This window comes from Pelophylax lessonae, assembly GCF_965119305.1.
Source record: "Pelophylax lessonae genome assembly, chromosome: 12".
NCBI classification, from domain to species: domain Eukaryota; kingdom Metazoa; phylum Chordata; class Amphibia; order Anura; family Ranidae; genus Pelophylax; species Pelophylax lessonae.
In genome coordinates this window covers 94,863,135-94,879,609 of record NC_138779.1, presented here as the reverse complement: position 1 = coordinate 94,879,609, position 16,475 = coordinate 94,863,135, and the positions used below count along the sequence as shown (strand labels likewise).

General features: G+C 42.2%; 1 protein-coding gene across 1 annotated transcript in view; it reads right to left on the bottom strand.

Moving 5' to 3' along the window:
- The window catches only part of LOC309568635 (immunoglobulin superfamily member 1-like), a gene marked incomplete at both ends in the record, with an annotated part of 129,625 nt that overhangs the window by 31,235 nt on the left and 81,915 nt on the right, over positions 1 to 16,475 (bottom strand). Inside the window, 3 exons of the mRNA XM_082274356.1 lie at positions 1,162 to 1,443; positions 5,765 to 6,040; positions 11,193 to 11,228. Of these exons, the coding sequence (XP_082130482.1) occupies positions 1,162 to 1,443; positions 5,765 to 6,040; positions 11,193 to 11,228 (594 nt within the window). The remainder of the gene's footprint in view (positions 1 to 1,161; positions 1,444 to 5,764; positions 6,041 to 11,192; positions 11,229 to 16,475) is intronic.

Sequence of the window (16,475 nt, the reverse complement as noted above, 5' to 3'; positions counted from 1 at the left end):
GCTGCAGCGTATTGCCATGTTGTCTTCAGTGACCAATTTTATACCTGTTACTTCTATCCAAAGTCTGCAGAAGAGACACCAGAATTTATCTAAAAAATCTATAATCTTGTTCCCAGTGGTCTACATTGTGGCCTCATCATACAGACTGGCTCCCCAAGCTGTTGTTTATAAAATAAAGAAAGCTTGCAGGGAAAATTTCATTTTTTTTTTTTGGGCTTTATAAATGCAATTTTTGCTGCAGCAGCTTCTATACACAGTGCAGATGTGGCACTTTACAGATAGACTAAGGGGACCCCCAGACACAAGGAATTTTTAATTTTTATTGTTATTTCTCATTTTGATGCCTTCACTTTAAGCATCAGTAAATCACTGCTCATTTAAAAATGACATTTTTTACAAACTTTTTTTTCATTGATACATGCCCCCCAGGACAGTATTTGGGCTCCCAAAACCATTGTATACCCAATTACTTGCATATAAGCCTTCAAAATGGGCACTTTTGATTTTTCCAGTTCGAGTCCTATATATTTTAATGGGGTTCGTTATTCGGTTCCGAGCTTTCGCAATGTTCAAAAGTTCTGGTGCGAACAGGGGGTCATTCTGCCCATCCCTAATCCCTAGTAACATCCAGAGCTGGTAAAAGACACTGAGCAGGGACAATAGCACTGTATATTGACTGTGCAGGCTATCATATTATGGAGGGAATAATAGGAAATGCTACAGTACTTAAAGAATATATAGGGGGTATACAATTACCACCCCACGATGTAACAACTGGGCCTGAAGACTGAAACTATGGGAGAGTTCTTGCTGGCTATTGAGATCAATAATTTTCCTTCAATGTTTCTAGTGCTGTTTTAGAGAAATAATTACGTAATGTTTGCAAAGGGCAGCCAGAAAATGTGTTCCTTAGAGGCTTGCCATTCGTTACCCAATATTTGCTGAAACAGCCAATGTACATGGCTTGATTTCACTAATATACCCACTAGTTTTACTGCACCACCATGACCATAGATTTCTGTAGCCACAGGTAGCTGCCTACCACAGCTCTGAAATTGTAATACCCTGGGCCTATGTAGCCTTTGCTCATAGGTAGGATAACAATTGCTATATTTTCTTACACTTTATATGCAATTTACAAGAATAAGGTTCAAGTATTACCTGTAACTTTTATCATAGCATAGTCACTGGATTCGGACTGGATTTCTGTATTGCTGTCAGATTTAGTCCTGAAATTACATGAATATTGGCCAATATCTTTCTCTCTTGCATTTCTTATAAAATACGAAAATGGATTATCTTTGCTAACGTTTAAAGGTTGATCATTCTTGTAAATAGTAAATTGTATATTGGAATAGAGAGTATCACATGTTATTGTTATGTCTTCTCCTGGTCGTACAATTTTCCGGGGTTTCACTGTAATTTGCGGCGGTGAGTATTTGTCTGCAAAGATGAGAAGGTGATAAAAGTAAGAAACCCATATTAAGCAGCATTTATTGTATAAGAATGTACAAACTAAAGTTGTAAATATAGCATAACTGATAAATGTCATATTCCAGGTAAAAACAGTGTCAACTGTGCAAAGGGCTTATACCATTATGTTGTGTTGAGTAAAGTCTGCTTTTCTATATAATGTCACTTTGTGCTTGACCTTATTCACACAAGCATTTAGCTACTAATTAGTAATTATCTGTTAAAGTGGAGTTCCACCCTCAGAAAGTTTTTTTCACTAAAAATACCCCGGGACAGTCAGGGCTAGTGCATTCCACAATGTATAGCCTCTGAACTGTCCCAGGTCGCACTTACCGTTTAGAAGAAATACTTACCTTGAAAATGTCTTGTCCAGCGCTGCCATCTCAGGTGTGGGCAGCTGAAGCCAGCGCGTCCTCTTCCATGTCCTCTTTGTCCCAGAATGCCCTGCACCGGCCGCGCTCGTCATGTCCGGTGCAGGCGCGTCATTCCTGCACAGCTTCTGGGCATGCCCTTTGGGTCTGGTATGGATTTGGAGGGGAACCCAGTGCCAAAATTAAAATGCCAAAATTAATTAAATTAAAATCCATACCAGACCCAAAGGGCCTAGTATTGACTGGGGGGGACGACCTTTTTTTTCTAATTTTGTTTAATAGCCGGATCCCGGCAATTTTAAATGGGAAAACGTGTTTTTTTTTTTTCTATTGTGCACATTTCTACTGACAATTAAAGCCAGTGAAGAAGGAGCTAGGGGCTCGGGAGCGAGCGCACACAAGTCCCCCCATAGCAAGCAGCATGTTATGGGGGCAGTTAATGGGGGGGGGGGAGCCAGGAGCACCAACGGGGGACCCGAGAAGAGGAGGATCAGGGCTGCTCTGTGCAAAACCATTGCACAGAGCAGGTAAGTATAACGTTTGTTATTTTACTGTATTAGAAGAACTCACAGCGCTACTCCTTTAAACTCAGTGCTTGTTAAACGTGTAAGTGTACTGTATTAACTATTTACATAAGCACAATAATAGGGTTACTAACCTCCTCTGCAATGTTAGTCCAGCTATCACATTATTATGCTTCAAATGTAATACAAGTATTCTATGTATTAAACTAAAAAATACTTGTGGAAAAACAACATATAAAATAATAGTCCAATATTATTCCAACTATTAAAGTAGAATTATAGGCAAAACTTTTTTTTTTTTTTTTTATTTTGGATAGAGCAAAGGAAGGTTATAATCCCTGTCAGATTTTTTTTTTTATCATCTGTGTTCCATTTTGAAGATTTCTCTTCACTTCCTGTTGCATAGCCGAACAGGAAGTGAGAGGAAATCCCTACAAATTAATGAAAATTCCTTGGGGACCCCCAGATCACCAGAACTAGTGTCCCCATTGGAAGATTTCCCCTCTATTACATTTCTGGGGACAACCCAAAATTTGGGGTTTTGTTTTACTTTCACTTTCAATGTTAATGGTAAAAAGGACAAATAGAGAGGGTGAATCTTCACAACGGGGGCAGAGACAGTGATAAAACCTGACAGGTATTCTAATCCCTCCCCACTCTATCCAAAACTAAAAAATATGTTTTGCCTTTAATTATACTTTAATTTAGTGCATTATTAAAGTGCAGTCTTTTATGCCAGTGTTATAACTTCTTAACCACTTGCCTAACGCCGATCTACGTCGGCAGTCAGCCCCTCACAGGCAAAGTGACGTAGGGCTACGTCACTAGCTTGTGAGGGTCTAGGGAGCGAGCGCGCGCCCCCGGAGGCGCGCTCCCGCTCCTGCGTGGTCACGGACCCCCCTGCGCGTGTGACTGGTGGACCCGATGTCCGCCGGTCACTCGCCGATCGGCGGGGGAGAGGGAGAAAGACAGGCGGCTTGTGTAAACAAGCCACCTGTCATTCTCCTCGGTGTAAAAACACTAATCACACGGATCTACTATGTAGATCCGTTGATCAGTGTCCTTACAGCTCAAGCCACAGCCAATCACAGTAGAAAGCATGCCCCTAGGGACACACACAGCCCCTCCCTCCCAAATAAAGTTAACCCCTTCACTACCAGTGTATTTTTACAGTAACAGTGCATATGTATAGCACTGATTACTGTAGAAATGTCACTGGTAACCCCAAAAGTGTCAAAAATGTCAGTCAAGGGTCCGATCTGTCCGCCCCAATGTCGCAGTACCGCAAAAAAAAACGCAGATCGCCGCCATTACGCGTTAAAAAAAAAAAACAACAAAAATAACAAAAATCTTTCCCTTTGTTAGTAAACGCGATAACTTTTGCGCAAACCAATCAAAATACGCTTTTTGCGATTTTTTTTTTTTTACCAAACATAGGTAGCATAAAACAAATTGGCCGAAAATGTTAAACAATTTTGATTTTTACATTTTTTTTGGGGGGAATTTCATATAAAAAAATGTGAAAAATATTGCTATTTTTGCAAAATTGACGCTCTTTTTTTATTTATAGCGCGTGATCAAAAAAATCGCACAGGTGATCAAATACCACCAAAAGAAAGCTCTGTTTGTGGGAAAAAAAAGTACGTCAAATTCGTTAAGGTACAGCGTCGCACGACAGCGCAATTGTCCGTTAAAGTCACGCAGTGCCGAATCGCAAAATACCCCCTGGTCGGAATGGGGGTAAAATCTTCCGGGGCTTAAGTGGTTAAAGAAGTGCAGACATCGCGCTGTGCTTCCCTCTCTTGTAACCCCCCCCCCCCCCCCCGGGACTCTGCTAACAAGCCGAAAGACCTCAAGCACATGTGCTTCTGGCTTTTATACAGTATCCCAGTATGCACCAAGGCACTTTTCCTCTGCCAGTTTACCAGGGCTGTATCAAATGCCTGTGCACTAATTTGTCAGGTTCCTCCCATTGTCCAATATGCCTTCCTATTTGGACCAGTGTGAAACACTCTGCAGACAGGACGAGTTACACCTGAGCACAATGAGCACACCTCACTAACAGATCCTGCTCTCTGGTAGGCAGAGAACAATATAGATTTACCTGCAGTCCTTCTGGTAAGCAGACAGGACTCAATGCTATACTTTCTCTCTAGCACCTATCTAGAAGGCTGCTACACAATAATATTACAATAAGGAGGTGGGGGCTAGGGCCGATTGCAAAGGGGTTTTTAGGCCAGGTTGGAGATTCCTGTATGAAGCTAGTTCCTGGGAGGGTCCCCAGGAAATGTGTACCCAGCTAGGAGGGGTCTACAGAGAACACATTCTGTGAGTACTGATGACCCTTGGCAGAGGGGAGACTAGAAGGAGATGGCTGTAAGATGCTGCACATACTTTCACTGGTGATTACAGCAGATTGTCCACTTTATGTGATTAACTGTGTGTGCTAAGTGACTCGGGAATGTATGTCCTAGCGATATGACTGTCTTTCCATTCCCTGGCAACATCTGTAAAGTGTAGTGAAGTTAACTATTTTGTGGACACTTCTTCTTCTTAATATAAAGGTCTGTAGCTGGGAATGTTGTGAGGAGGCCCATGGCGGCCTCAGCAGTTGGGGTTGTGTTCTAGCAGGGCTGAAGCAGGGGTACATCCTTGTGCTTGGGCACCAAAACTAGCCAAGCACAGGGCTCCTCTTGCACACTTACCTGAGTTCATTCGATCCAGAGCTGTTCTATCTGCAGCAGCTCCCATTCTCTCTTCATGGTCTCACAGGCACACAGACAGCATCGGCTCCTGCTGTGGTCAATCAAATATTGTGAGGAGGGATGGGGGGGAGGGGTGGGCCATGCTGTGTGTGTCTATAGACACACACGGCCCAGCTCGAGATTGAGACAGCATGAGGGAAAAGGAAGAGGAACCCCAGAAGTGTAGGTTTGTGGATGCTGAGAAGGTAAGAATAACTTAAATTAGGTTTAGAACCACTTTAAGTAAGCCTTTATGAGAGCGAAAAAATTTGGTATGCAAATTTTTGCCTGTTGGTAAACCGCTGCACAGTTGACCTTTGATTGTTCTCTTTCAGCTGAGTCAAGGTAAAGAGCAGGTTAGATCACTGCAGTGCTAACTACTTTCAGTTAAAATGGGAAGAACCAGGAACCCCTGAAAACAATACATAATACCTCCCAGATTCAGGTAAACTTTCCCTCAATGTTGTAGTACGAATGGACTATCCTAGGAATAAAATCTACATTTTTTTATATCCCCGTGAAATGTGGAGTGTAGACAAACATCATGTGGAAGTTAATAAACATGTTATATAAGAAACACATTTATCAGTGTTAAACATTTATACAGTACATTACATACTGTATCGTAGTGGATTCTAGATAATCATCTTACCATTAACGTAAATATCCTCAAGCTCGCTGGGCTCCGAGAAAATATTGTTCCAACTGTATCTGCAGGAGTAGAGGCCAGAGTCACTACTTTTTAGATCTACAATAGAAAATTCTGGATTGCTTTGACTTCTTCTTGTGTTGTCATTCTGATCTTTTGTCAGGTAGAACTTTTCTGCCTTTGTCCAATTTTTGCAATGGAAGCGAACGTTGCCACCAACCACAATGTCGTCATAGGGATAACTTGTAAGCACCTCTAAATCTGGCTTTTTCAACTCGTCTAGAAAAAAAAAATAAGAAATCAATATAAGACAATATTTATCTACATCTACAGCATTTCTACTGCATATAGGGATAAATATAGTGTCTTGAAAAAAGGCTCTGTAGATGATGCGACAATGTCACCCTCTGGTTTGGGTGGTCCCCTATCAATCTTCAAAGCTTCAATGATCCTCCAGGCAAAAACGAATAAGCCAATATCCAGCTAAGGCCGCAGGTTGCAATGAAGCCGTTGAACACACTACATTAGAAAAAGACTGCACACTGAAATCCAGGCATAGCCACCCTGGCGTCAAATGTTTATAGTAAATTTAGCCTTCCTGGATAGTAGCTTTGCCTAGGCAAATTTGTAGGCTTTTCTAGCACCCAGGGCAAAAGTTACCCAGGGCAAATTTGTAGGCTTTTCCAGCACCCAGGGCAAAAGTGTTGGGGCCGGTGAGATTTTGTGCTATTGAGCATTATGTTCCCTCTGGCAACCACTAGGAGGTTCATGGCCAGTGGTGCATGGTGGCTATAAATGTTTGAGGAGTGTCCTGGTGAGGTCTCTTTTCCCCAGGCTGTGGCCTGGGGAGGTGTGTGCAGTGGTTGAAGTAACAGTGCCCACGTTGGCAGAGCCAGAGGATGAAAGTCCTGCTGGAGGGGGTTTGGTGTCTGACCTTAGTGGATTATGACACTGCTTAGAAAGGAGGAGAAGTCTAGCAGAGTTTGAAGCCCTGTTGCATATGTAGACCTATACTAACTCTCTCTCCCTGTGAGCCAGAGCAATATAAAACCAAGAAAAAGGACTAAAGTGACTGGCACCCATCTTTGTTGTGTCTATCTTTAATGGCCATGGATCCACCCTAGGGTAATGCTAGCCCTCATTATGAATTGGTATGTTTTCTTCACTCCTGGCCACGAAGGGTGGTACACATGTAACTGTACCAAGTCAACACATTCTTACAGGCATCTGGATTTTGTGATATGGTGTATCCCTTCTTTTTTGTGTTTTTTATAGCTGAACTCTAGGTAGTTTATTAGAATTGTGCATTCCTTTAAAAAATAATGAAATGTATTTAGCAGCATGACTACCTGAATCTATGCTAATTTTAGCTTTCTGTCATCTGTTGATCTGCAGAACACATGGCAGATTGGGACAGGGAAGGGCAGTACAAGCAGTAAATCGTCTTCTACTGCATGCACATGTGCAGAGAACAAGCTGACAGAGGAGAGCAGTGGGGTTGCCACCTCATCCCTTTAAATCAGGACACATATTAATTACACAGGATCTGAGGCTAATATAATGCACGTAGGGCACTGAGTTTATTTACCACTTTTATCAGCCACAGAACCTGTGTAATTAATGTGTGCCCTGGTTTAAAGGGATGAGGTGGCAACCCTACAGAGCAGTGGTTGAGGACTTAGTGAGTTGTTACTCCCTTATTGTCCAGGCTGCAGGCAATAAGTTAACAAAACTATATTTCTTAATTAGAAGAAAGAGTTATGTCAGCATTCTGGCTGAGCTGTCAGGCAGAGCTTCCTGAATTAACAATCCTTTGCCACATTGCGAGTTCGTAAGGGGGACCACGATTGCTAGAGCCCTGCCCTGTTTCTTCGGGAATAGGACAGTGATTCACTGCTGATAGTTAGAAGCCTTCACCATATTGTGTCCAACTCCTAGCCAGAGGCCTACCCACAACAACCCCAGCCATGAGCCTTTATATTTATTATCACAGAAACATCTACACATGAAGTATATATTCTGCACTTATATTGATACTCATCAAAGATGGCATATAACATCACTTTGACATACTAACAGAACTCTTTGGCACACATTGCCATATACAAAAGCAATCTTTCTGTATCAGTCACTAAGGTGCATAACGCCAGCTCATAATTAATAAGCCATCTTCCCCTTACTTTTCTTGGGAGCACCACAGTGTTGGGACGGGCCTTTCTGTATACTAGAACCACAGCATTTTGCTTCATTCAAACCGGGATTAACAAAGTGCTTTTCTTTAATATAACTGTGTCTCTCTCTCTCTATGTCCCACTCCATAGCTTTACCTAGCCGGGCATACTCCCTAATGTTATTCTTTCACTCTCAGGTGTGCTAGTACTCACAGAACACTTAGCCTGGCCTAAAAGGCCTTTTGCATCCTGCTAACAGTCAAATTGAGACCGTAACAAGAATCAGGGTGACTACAGCTGGCTCTTCCTGGGTGTTAACCACTTTACCACCGGAGGATTTTCCTGCTAAAAGACCAGGGTTTTTTTTGCGATTTTTTACTGCGTGACTTTAACGGACAATTGCGCGGTCGTGCAACGCTGTACCTAAACGAATTTCACGTCCTTTTTTCCCATAAACAGAGCTTTCTTTTGGTGGTATTTGATCTCCTCTGCGATTTTTTGATCACGCGCTATAAACAAAAAAAGAGCGTAATTTTTGCAAAAATAACAATATTTTTCACTTTTTTTTATATGAAATTCCCCCCAAAAAAAATGTAAAAATCAAAATTTTTTAACATTTTCAGCCAATTTGTTTTACGCTACCTATGTTTGGTAAAAAAAAATCGCAAAAAGCGTATTTTGATTGGTTTGCGCAAAAGTTATCGCGTTTACTAACAAAGGGAAAGATTTTTGTCATTTTTGGTGTTTTTTTTTTTTAACGAGTAATGGCGGCGATCTGCGATTTTTTTTGCGGGACTGCGACATTGCGGCAGACAGATCGGACCCTTGACTGACATTTTTGACACTTTTGGGGGTACCAGTGACATTACTGCAGTAATCAGTGCTATATATATGCACTGTTACTGCAAAAATGACACTGGCAGGGAAGGGGTTAACTTTATTGGACAGGGAGGGGTTAAGTGTGTCCTAGGGGCGTGCTTCTAACTGTAGTGGGACATTCCTATTGGTATAAAAAAAAAAGATCAACGGTTCTACATAGTAGAACCATCTGATCTTCATTTTTACACAGGGAGAACTGACAGGCGGCTTGTTTACATAAGCCGCTCTGTCTTTCTCCCGCTGTACCGGCGATCGTAGTGTGACCGGCGGACATCGGGTCCGCCAGTCACACTCCCGCACTCCTCCGTGAACGAGCCTCGGCGGGCGCGCGCTCGCCCGCTATTGGCTCTAGAAGGAGTGACAGGCGAGCGACGTAGACCTACGTCACTCTGCCTGGCCGGGGCCGACTGCCGCAGTAAATATACTGTGCGCAGTCGGCAAGTGGTTAAACTACCTCACCCAGGTTTTAGCCCCATGAAGGGACCTTAGCAGTAACAAGCTACATCCACATGGCTACATCCTTGTTTGGCTCCCATGCCATCTCGTCGGCTCCTCACATCCTGGCAATTTTTATATGGGCACTAGCTCCACTCATTACATCACTACAGTACTGAAAGCCTATCTCTAAAAGGGGAGCTCACACCCACATGTCATGATTCCCTATTACCACACTATTTTGGGACAGACACCTCTGGTGGCAGACTAACTAACTGCCTAAAAATTCACATATTTGTATTTAACTGTATATTTAGCTGTTTTATTGGAGTTTAGATTTAATAAGCAGCCTACTGTTGATTCACAAATAAAGTAGCCAGGAGATATAGTTCTCCATAAATTTATCTCTGACAATTTTCTCTGTTAGCGTGCCATAATCACAAGACTTTGCTATACGTTTTGTATCACATATGTGACCTTTTGGTCACATTACTGTCAGTTGTTTCCCTCACTTCTTGTGTGTTTTGTCTAAATTTATAGTATATCTTTCAAAATAATATTTTTTATTTGGCTCTGTCTGTTTATAGCAGTGTCAATATCTGAACATTCATACAAGGGTTTCAAAATGGTCCCATCAGGTGCAACAGGAGAGCTCTCCTTTACTCCAAATGCTGAAACATTGCTAAGAAAACCTTATTTTTCTGCCCATTTTCCAGCAATGTGAAGGATTTGTGGGCTCCTCCTCCTTCTAAGAGCTCGCAATCCACCCATATCTGTGGCTTCAGGTGACAGCTGATGGAGCTCATTAATGCTCCCTACCTGGAATAAACAGACAAGCTAGCCACACTTCAATTACATCAGCTTTCAAAAAACTTTGTTCCAGGACAAGATCACAAAAGAGTCCACAGAGACTAAAGTCTAGTACACACTAAGGGCCCTTTCACACAGGCGGATCGTTCAGAGAAATCACCAACTCCTATAAATAACAGCTTACGTAAATCATATGCCTGATAACCCAGGCTGAGATTGCCACTTTAACTTTGTTAAACGTATCCACAAAATTCAGTAGAACCTACTGGAGAAGCCCAATAGTAGGGCGTAACACGTATGGGTTGGAAGGAGCGGAAGCCCAGGATGTCACACATCAGCCATTTCTGTCAGCGTGGTGAGCCGATTGAGGGGCACGCTGTGGTCACTCTGCATTTAAGGGGGCACGCTGTGGTCACACTGCATTTAAGGGGGCACGCTGTGGTCACACTGCATTTAAGGGGGCACGCTGTGGGCACTCTGCATTGAAAGGGGGCACGCTGTGGGCACTCTGCATTGAAAGGGGGCACGCTGTGGGCACTCTGCATTGAAAGGGGGCACGCTGTGGGCACTCTGCATTGAAAGGGGGCACGCTGTGGGCACTCTGCATTGAAAGGGGGCACGCTGTGGGCACTCTGCATTGAAAGGGGGCACGCTGTGGTCACTCTGGTGAGGGCGTGTTTAGGGTGCGGAGCAGGGTAGGGTTTGGGTGGGGCAACAAGTGGCGAGTAACTCTTAAGGCCTGCCTAGTAGCTCATGACTTGAAATTTTGAGCCCTGTATATATATATACATATGTGTGTGTGTGTGTGTGTGTGTATGTATGTATGTATGTATGTATTTGTGTGTGTGTGTGTGTGTGTGTGTGTGTGTGTGTGTGTGTGTGTGTGTGTGTGTGTGTGTGTGTGTGTGTATGTATGTATGTATTTGTGTGTGTGTGTGTGTATGTATGTATTTGTGTGTGTGTGTGTGTGTATTTCATTTTAATGGTTCAAATGTCAGGCAACATGGTCGGCCCTCACGCATGTTCACTTCATCAAATCTGGCCCTCTTTGAAAAAAGTTTGGACACCACTGCCCTATGATGTTATACGGCTTTGGGTGTAATAAGATATAGAACATTTTTTAATTTCACACTCACCCACTGCACCAGTTTCTTTCATGAGCAGAATGCAACCTAAAAAATAAAATTATAAAATTATTTCAGAGTTTATAAGTAACAAATACAAAACAGTGTGTGTGTGTGTGTGTGTGTGTGTATGTATGTGTATATATATATATATATATATATATATATATATATATATATATATATATATATACTGTATATATAGTAAATTTGTAAGGAATGAATTAAGGGTCACAGTTATATCCATGTTTAGTAATTAAGTGCTCCCATAAGCAATATTAATATGCAGACCTGAACTTGGTATGAGGTAAAGAAGGCTGGAGCCTAAGAATAACCAAAGATGCACAGCTGCTTTTTTTCAATCCTAATCTATAAAAACATTTATGAGATTTGAAAGGGCTTTGTACTTCCAGCAAGTATATATAAAACAATTCCAGCGGGAATGAGCAAATCTGCCTGGGGTCAGTAAGTGGGTGTTAGTGGAATCCTGCTTGAAATCTGCAAAAGTCAATGTCTGTGGGGACAACAATGTGCCTATTAGCCATTTCAAGGTGAACAGACAAGATATTGTCAAAAAAAGGGCATGAGGAACTGGACACTGCCATGGAGATCTTTTCACAAGGCAAAAATAAATAAAAAATGTAGATACCCTATAGCAGGTGGTGAATCCTTTTTAATGTTACTTCAAGGGTGACATAAAACATCAGCTTTTTAATTTACATACTAGGGAGATAACTTTCAGTTGTATGAGACTTTACAGAACAGTATCATTTTCATGAAAATTATGTAATACATTTTACATTTAGTTTGCATTTATTACAGCATCAGCATCCCAATATTAATAAAGTGGTTGTAAAGGCTCAAGGTTTTTTACCTTCATGCAAACCATTGGCTCCCACTGCTTTCAATCACAGCCAGTGAGCCAATGAGAAGAGAGATGGGGCAGAACAGAGCTATAGCTTCATGTATTAATGGTCATGCAGAGCAGCGGCTTGGGAGCGAGCCTGCTAGGGTTCCCCCACTGCAAGCTGTTTGCTCTGGAGGCACTTGGCAGGAGGGAGGAGCCAGGAGCGCCAGCGGGGGATCTGAGAAGAGGAAGATTGCGACTTCTCTGTGCCAAACCACTGCACAGAGCAGGTAAGTATAACATAACATGTTTGTTATTATTTTTTTTTTTTAAACTTGACTTTAATATCACTTTATTTTAAAATGGAAAATAGCTTTTTAGCTATTTGGCTGCACATCTTGATTTTATCAAGTGATAATATGCCTAAATTGACTGGTGGAAGTAGCAGCTACAACAGATCTACATAGATAGGAGCTCTTTATGATTTAAAAATGAATAAAGCTAAAGCAATCACTTTTCACAAACTATTTCTATGAAACTGTGGCCAAACAGTTTAATACCATACGTTAGTGATCTACTTTCTTCGCAGAGACACACCATGAGTTAAACAAAACATCAAAAAAGAGATCACAAAAGCATTTACAAACTTCCTCCCATCCCTATATCCATAATTACTCCCAAAATGTTCAAAATATAGACCTAATGTATGTGTTTATGAGACATTGACTAGCATCAGAACAGCATACCCATATAATCTAGTGGACATTTACTGGCCTGGGTTGCTCAGAGTGATTCCCATTCCCTTCCCTTTTTGTTTTACATATGCTATTTTTACTTTTTTTTTCATATCTATTTATATCTTTCCTTTCTATTTTTAGTATTGCTGTAGGTATGTTTACGATGCCTCTGCTTTCCAAAGTGTGATATTTTTACTCCAAGATATTCAGCAGCCAGTTGAACTTTTTAAATATTTTAAATATTTCATTATAGTCAGGGTGCTGGAAGCATACCAGCATGGCAAAAACGTACTCCCTTAGACTGCCCACCCTTCCGCAAATAAATATGAAAGGAAAGCTAGAGGTACTGCCACATGGTGGTAGGAGGTGCCGAGCTGAGCATTATTGCTAATGTGACCTCTTCCTTCACACTCTCCTCCACCTCTACCTTTCTTTTCTCTCTGCTCCTCCTTCCCATCCTCTTCCACCTCATCCTTCACCACTTCCTTCTAGTTGATTTCAGTATGGCAAAAAGAGTAGCTCTGTGGAGCTGGTGGGTGTGGATCATCGCAAAAAAAGGTAGTAGAGTGTTTTTTTTTTTTTTTTACTTCTCCCAGGCACCGAGCAACCAGTTGTCTACAAGTGCTTCCAATGCACCCTTTACTCCTTCCTCCAATTTGTGACCTAGGCTGTCCCACATTACTAGAATATTACTTAAAGCGGAGTTCCACTCAAAAGTGAAACTTCCGCTTATTTGTCTCCCCCCCCCCCCTCCTCTGGTGCCACAATTGGCACCTTTCAGAGGGGAGGGGGTACCTGTTTTTGACAGGTACCCTGTCCCCACTTCCGTTGGTCCTCGCCGCAGCAAGGTTCATAAGAGGATCGGCCTCCTACTCCTCCCTCTGCTTCGTGGCCAATTACCGAGCCCAGCGCGCTTCGCGCATGCGCAGTAGGGACCCAGCCATGAAGCCGCAAGGCTTCACTGTCGGGTTCCCTTACCAGCGATGGCGGCAGCACCCGACAGCCGATGGAAACATCGGCTGTGGTGCTGACATCGGTGGACTCCAGGACAGGTAAGTATCCTAATATTAAAAGGCAGCAGCTACAGGAACTCTGCTTTAATACCTGTCTTTTTATGTCTGATGTTTTTGTTTGCAGGTCATTTATCTGAGCTACACTTGTTTTTAATTCTAGCACCTTGTTGGATCAGAATACCTCTAAAGCCCGGTACACACCAGCATTTTTTTTTTCATTCAACCCAGCGGGCTGAGCGAAAAAAAAAAAAAAAAACTGAAGAGCTCAGGAGGAGCCACTGTGCTAACAAACCAATGTTAGTACAGCGATCTCCCCTGTTGAGCTATTGTGTTCTGACAGGGAGACGGCCCCCCCACCATTGCCTGAGAGCATTGATCGAGTGCCAATCGGCAGACTTTTTTTGGTCATGTCCCTTCGACAGAAGCCAGCCGCCATACACACTTGCCGAATGTCAGCCAGTTTCTATTGAACTGGCTGAAGCATTTCGATATTCGGCCTGTGTGTATGGCCCTTAACACAGATATCTCATACTATCAATAGGTTGCTATCTGGCGTTAAAAGACAATCTATTTATCTCCCCAGCTAGGGTCTACATGTATCTGCTAGGAGGTAAAATAACTAATGACTGATATTTAACTGGATATGTCTCCTTCCATTACTTATTCATTATTGCTCTGCTCTTTGTCAAAGGGTTATAGTACCCTAATGTGGAGGTACTTCCCAGGAGGAGTTGCAATCTTGGTAGTGCTGTACAACAAAATGTGTTCAACTAAATTACACAGAAGAAAATGTGTGTTTCTTCCACTTACACCTCACCTAACACAGCATTCCACATAGTATACTTTTTAGTGTGAAAGATGATCACAGTATTATTGTTCCCTTTGCTAAAGGAGTCACTAATAGGGCGTTTTTTCTGCTTTTTCCAATCATCACAGGTCTGCAGCATCAGTCAACCCTCTACAAAAGACCAATATCTGGGAAAAATTAAAGCTAATCAACAATTGGGACATGTTTAATGCCATAAAATGGGAACAGATCAGAAAAGCTAAATAGGTACAAAAGTTGAAGCTTAAGTGGTTCCCATGTATTTAATATTCATAAGAAAAGGTTTAGAATTCTAATTTAAAGGGCACATTGGAAAATATCTGGGGCTAGAACAATCTGTCCCATCAAAGTCAATTTGCATTCTTGACAGGCTCTTAAGATTTCCTCTTTTTGCTACTGTCTCGGCCTCTTGTTGGAGGTGTGCCCCTGTAGCTCTTCGGGATTCTCCCACATTTTGTTCTGCAGTCTGGGGTTTCTGGCGAGAGGTAACAGGCTTTGTATCTGCTCTCACCCATGAGGCAGTTCCTCTTAATGATGGTCAATGTTTGCCTCCTGGGTCTGGTAGATGTCTTGCCTGCTCCTAAAGCGACACGGTCTTTGGTGGGAATTTTGTTGTTTTACCCCCGTAAAGCTGTTGTCCTGAAATGGAGATCTCCGCTCCACCCCACCCTGGGGTTTTGGAAGGGGCTGATTAATACAGTGGTCCCCCTCTATAAAGATGTTTATATATCCAGGGGGTGTCCCTGCAAATTTGACAAAGTGTGGCAGAAATGGGTTGACTCAACCTTAACTACGGATGATCAAGATTAAATGTCTTTTTCTACCTATATATGTACTGGTATTTTGAGTGTGTTTGTGCTCTCTATCTGTTCTCATTGGGTGGGCTGAGCTGACTTGCTAGCTGATTCCTGCGGGTTTAAGGGGGAGGGTTCCTACAAGGGGTAATGTTTCATGTTTTATCCTTTCAAGGGGATCTCACTAGGTGCATCTCGAGGCGGCCCTGCCCATGTTGTTAGTTGGGGTAGGGTTTGCCTCTCTGTTTTCATGTAGTAAGTAGTTGTCTGTGTTTTGTAGAGCCGGGGTATGCCCCTAGGCTGTGTTTTGTTTTTTGCACTGAAAATTTTCAATAAAAAGAATAAAAAAAAAAAAAAAAAAGATTTCCTATTTTTTTGTTTACAAAAAATGCATTGCATGATGGGTTAGAGGACAGCGTTAGTTGAATTTTTTTTGGTTCTGTGTCTTTCAGTCTAGCTACTTTGGTAGCTCCAGGAATCCCCCATATATGAATATGTCAAACCATTACTTCTGTTCTTATAGCTATCCAACTGAAGTTGAAAAGATGAAAACAGTTGTTAGTATGAATCTCCCTTCCGCTCTATCTGTAACACTCAAGTTCCAGGTCTACCTGCTTAGGTTTTGCTTTGCTGATCCTAGTGTTCACATGGGGCAACTTTTGATGAAACTCTGTAAGGTCCTTTATGTACAGTATGTCAATCCTATTCTAGTTGCAAGGCCTCAAAATCTGCCCTTTTTTGTAGGGCTTTGCTGAGGGCTTTTATATCTCCCTCATCCACATATGAGGTCTCATTACTATTTTCCCATGTTCCATGGAGTCAAATGTAGTATTTGCTATATGGGAATATTTGACCATTCTTCCAGAAACGCATTTGTGAGGTCAGGCACTGATGTTGGACAAAAAGGCCTGGCTCGCAGTCTCAGCTCTAATTCTTCCATAAGGACATAGATGAGCGAGTTTGGGGTGGAGGAACTTTACTGGCCTGCACAAAGTCCTGACCTCAATCCAATAGAACACCTTTGGGATGAATTAGAGCAGAGACTATGAACCATGTCTTCTTGTCCACATCAGCGCCT